Source organism: Aplysia californica, unplaced genomic scaffold (genome assembly GCF_000002075.1).
Source record: "Aplysia californica isolate F4 #8 unplaced genomic scaffold, AplCal3.0 scaffold00061, whole genome shotgun sequence".
Taxonomy (NCBI): domain Eukaryota; kingdom Metazoa; phylum Mollusca; class Gastropoda; order Aplysiida; family Aplysiidae; genus Aplysia; species Aplysia californica.
Window position 1 is genome coordinate 1176678 of NW_004797331.1, and position 3020 is coordinate 1179697.

The 3020-nt window shown below is 43.3% G+C and overlaps 1 protein-coding gene across 1 annotated transcript in view; it reads left to right on the plus strand.

Moving 5' to 3' along the window:
• LOC101854481 (N-acetyllactosaminide beta-1,6-N-acetylglucosaminyl-transferase) overlaps positions 1 to 3020 on the plus strand; it is a gene marked incomplete at its 3' end in the record, with an annotated part of 15024 nt that overhangs the window by 4132 nt on the left and 7872 nt on the right. The window contains 2 exon segments of the mRNA XM_035968463.1: positions 102 to 310; positions 2533 to 2754. Coding sequence (XP_035824356.1) covers positions 102 to 310; positions 2533 to 2754 — 431 coding nt within the window.

Below are 3020 nucleotides of genomic sequence, written 5' to 3' on the forward strand. Positions count from 1 at the left end.
CTCTCTCTCTCTCTCTCTCTCTCTCGTGTACAAAGGCCTTTGAAATCAATAAAATCATCCTGAAATTTTGAATTCTCTCTCTTTCTCCCCCTCCTCTCCAGGGACTAAATATCGCGTGCTGTTCCTGATAGCCATTACACTATGCAGCTTGACACTTTTCCACTGGACAATGAGACCTCTCCCGCTCTCCCCACTTGACCAGAGACTGGTGGGAGAGCGTGACGTCATCCGCTCTTTCCAGACGATAGAGCTGGACACAATGGACTTGGTGGCTCACAAAAACGGCTGGGTGGGATTCCAGGATCTTAAAGTGAGCACCGGATAGTTTATTTCGCTATCTCAGAATTACAAAGCTCTATCTGACCGTTTTTCAAAGTTTTGAGTCACTAAGATCATGAGGTCAGAAACCAAATTACGTTCTTCCTGCTCTATCAAAATCGCAAGATTATTCGGAGTCTTAATCAGCATTCGAAAAAAATGTGTGTGTTTGTTTATTTGTGTGTGTGTGTGTGTGTGTGTGTGTGTGTGTGTGTGTGTGTGTGTGTATCTGTGTGTGTATCTGTGTGTGTTTTGCATTGTGAGAAAAGAAAGACCATAAAGCAGAAAAATCGGTTGTTTTTTTCACCGAAGAACCGTGAAATAACAGATGAAGACTGTTTTTTTAAAGCAGGATTTTTGTTGTTTTTTTGTTTTTGTTCCCCCCCCCCTCTCCATCCCTTCCCTCACCTCCCAAGACATTTTTTAGGTGAGTGACGGGAGGATGCCACTTATGGCTCCTACTTCTTTACTAATTTTCTAGGACTACAACAGCGCCTGAGAACGATAGAAGAGTGGTGCGAGGAGAATGAGGCTGTTACAAATTCAGCAAAAGCACAACCGATGTGGTGCTCACTCAAAAACAGAACAGTAACAGTGAAGGACCCAACACCACTAGTGACAATGAACTATGAGGTCATTGAAAGAGGAACAGAACTGAAATACGTTGGTATCACATTTTGACCGCTCATTGTCATTTGTAAAGCACCTGAAGAACATAATCTCTAGGGCGAGAAAGGGGATTGGTGCAGTCAAAATGATGGCGAATGCATTGATGCCACAGAGAATCCTGTTCATAATGATGCATCTTGTCGTACTGTCTGTGATTGATTATGGACTGGGCTTGCTCACTCTATCAAAAACCCAAATAGAAAAAGTGGAGATGGTTCAAAATGAGGCAATGCGTATTGTCCTTGGTTGCACCAGAGACATTCCAATTGCTTGTCTAAGACACATACTTGGACTCCCCCAGTAAGACACAAATTGGCTTTGGCTAAGAGTACCTGAAAATTATGGAAATGGAAGGCCACCCACTTCACCGAGTGATCAAGCAGGACAGATGGACTCGAATAAAGAGAGGTCAATCTTGGATGGCACAAGCAGAAGAGTCTATGAAGAAGGTGTGTGACTTACATGATATAAATGATGGCAGTGGGAGGATTTACTTTGCAGAAGAGGCTGCGCACGATTTGACAAGAGTTATCATAGGTGTAAAGAAAGGAGATGTGCTGGAGGTGGCAGGAACAGTAGAGTTGGAAATAAGACAGATTGTCAAGGAAAACTCCAGACCCCTGGATCCAGTAACATACACTGATGGTTCTGTGAAACGTGGGGTGAAAAGTGGTTGGGGGTTTGTCGTACATAAAGATGGCTGCATAATTAAAACATCATCTGGTGCATGCAAAAAGACGACTTCAATTCAAGCACAAGAATGGAGGTAGAGGCAGTGACAAAAGCATTTGAAAGGCTGAAAGAGAGCGTGCGTTCTGACAGACATGCTGTCATTGTCACTGACTTTCAAAACATATTGCAGAGAGTCAATAAGTGGATGCTGAGAAAAGAGTAGCTGCAAAGCATAGAAGAAAGCAGACTAAGATAACATGGATCTATGCTCCAAGCCATACAGGTGTGGTGGGAAATGAAAAAGCAGACAAAGTGGTGAGCAATGCACCAGTCAATACTGGTCTTAAAATGGAAAAAAATGATGTCGTGAAGACCCTTGCCACCACACTTGAAGTTGGGGAGATTGAGCATGACTATGCACCAATCTTACGACTTGAAGAACTGGGTGTCTTCATAGGAAGTGGCAGAACCAGCATAGTACAGGGGATGGAAAGACGAGCTAGTAACCAAATGAACACCAGAACAATCAGCAGGTGGACTCTGGGGGTAAATATTGAAGCGGGGAGCGGAGCACGTATGGCAATGCCCGTAGTGCTAGGATGTTGTTCTCAGGATCAAGTAATCAAGTAGTGCTAATAGTGTGAGGGGGGTGTTCTAGATGTGACCTTATGGTGTCGCAAGGGCCGTAAAACTTAACTTATTAAAGAGTAAAATAAAATACAAAAACATCGCTCAGCCAGTTAAAAACGCAATAATAATTATTGTTGATTACCCCCCCCTTCTCTCTCCCTCTCTCTCTCTCTCTCTCTCTCTCTCTCTCTCTCTCTCTCTCTCTCTCTTTCTCTCCATCACACAATCATTCTCACTCCCCAGGCAGTAGACTGTACGTCTACCCTCACGGCCACGAGTGTAGACAACTCCCAGTACCCACAGTCTGTGCCCAGGGTCACCGACGCGCAAATAGAGCAGGATGCGGCTGCCGATTGTCCAAACTTTAACAGGAAGTACGGCTTCCAGCGCTACCCGGAAGTGACGGAGGAGGAGAGTGACTTCCCCTTGGCCTTCATCATTCTCTTTTACAAAGATCTGGATCAGGTAGTTAATCGAGAGCAATACACTTGTCGCATTTATAGTTTTGGGGTTCTTTTTTCTTTTGTTTATTTGGTTGATTGGTGGTGGGTTTTCTATTATATTTGATTTTTTTTTCACTCTAATTTCATTTCATTTCATGTCTTAAGTTAAAATTTCCTTCACTGTTTATGTGTATGTATGTATGTATGTATGTATGTATGTATGTATGTATGTATGTATGTGTGTGTGTGTGTGTGTGTGTGTGTGTGTGTGTGTGTGTGTGTGTGTGT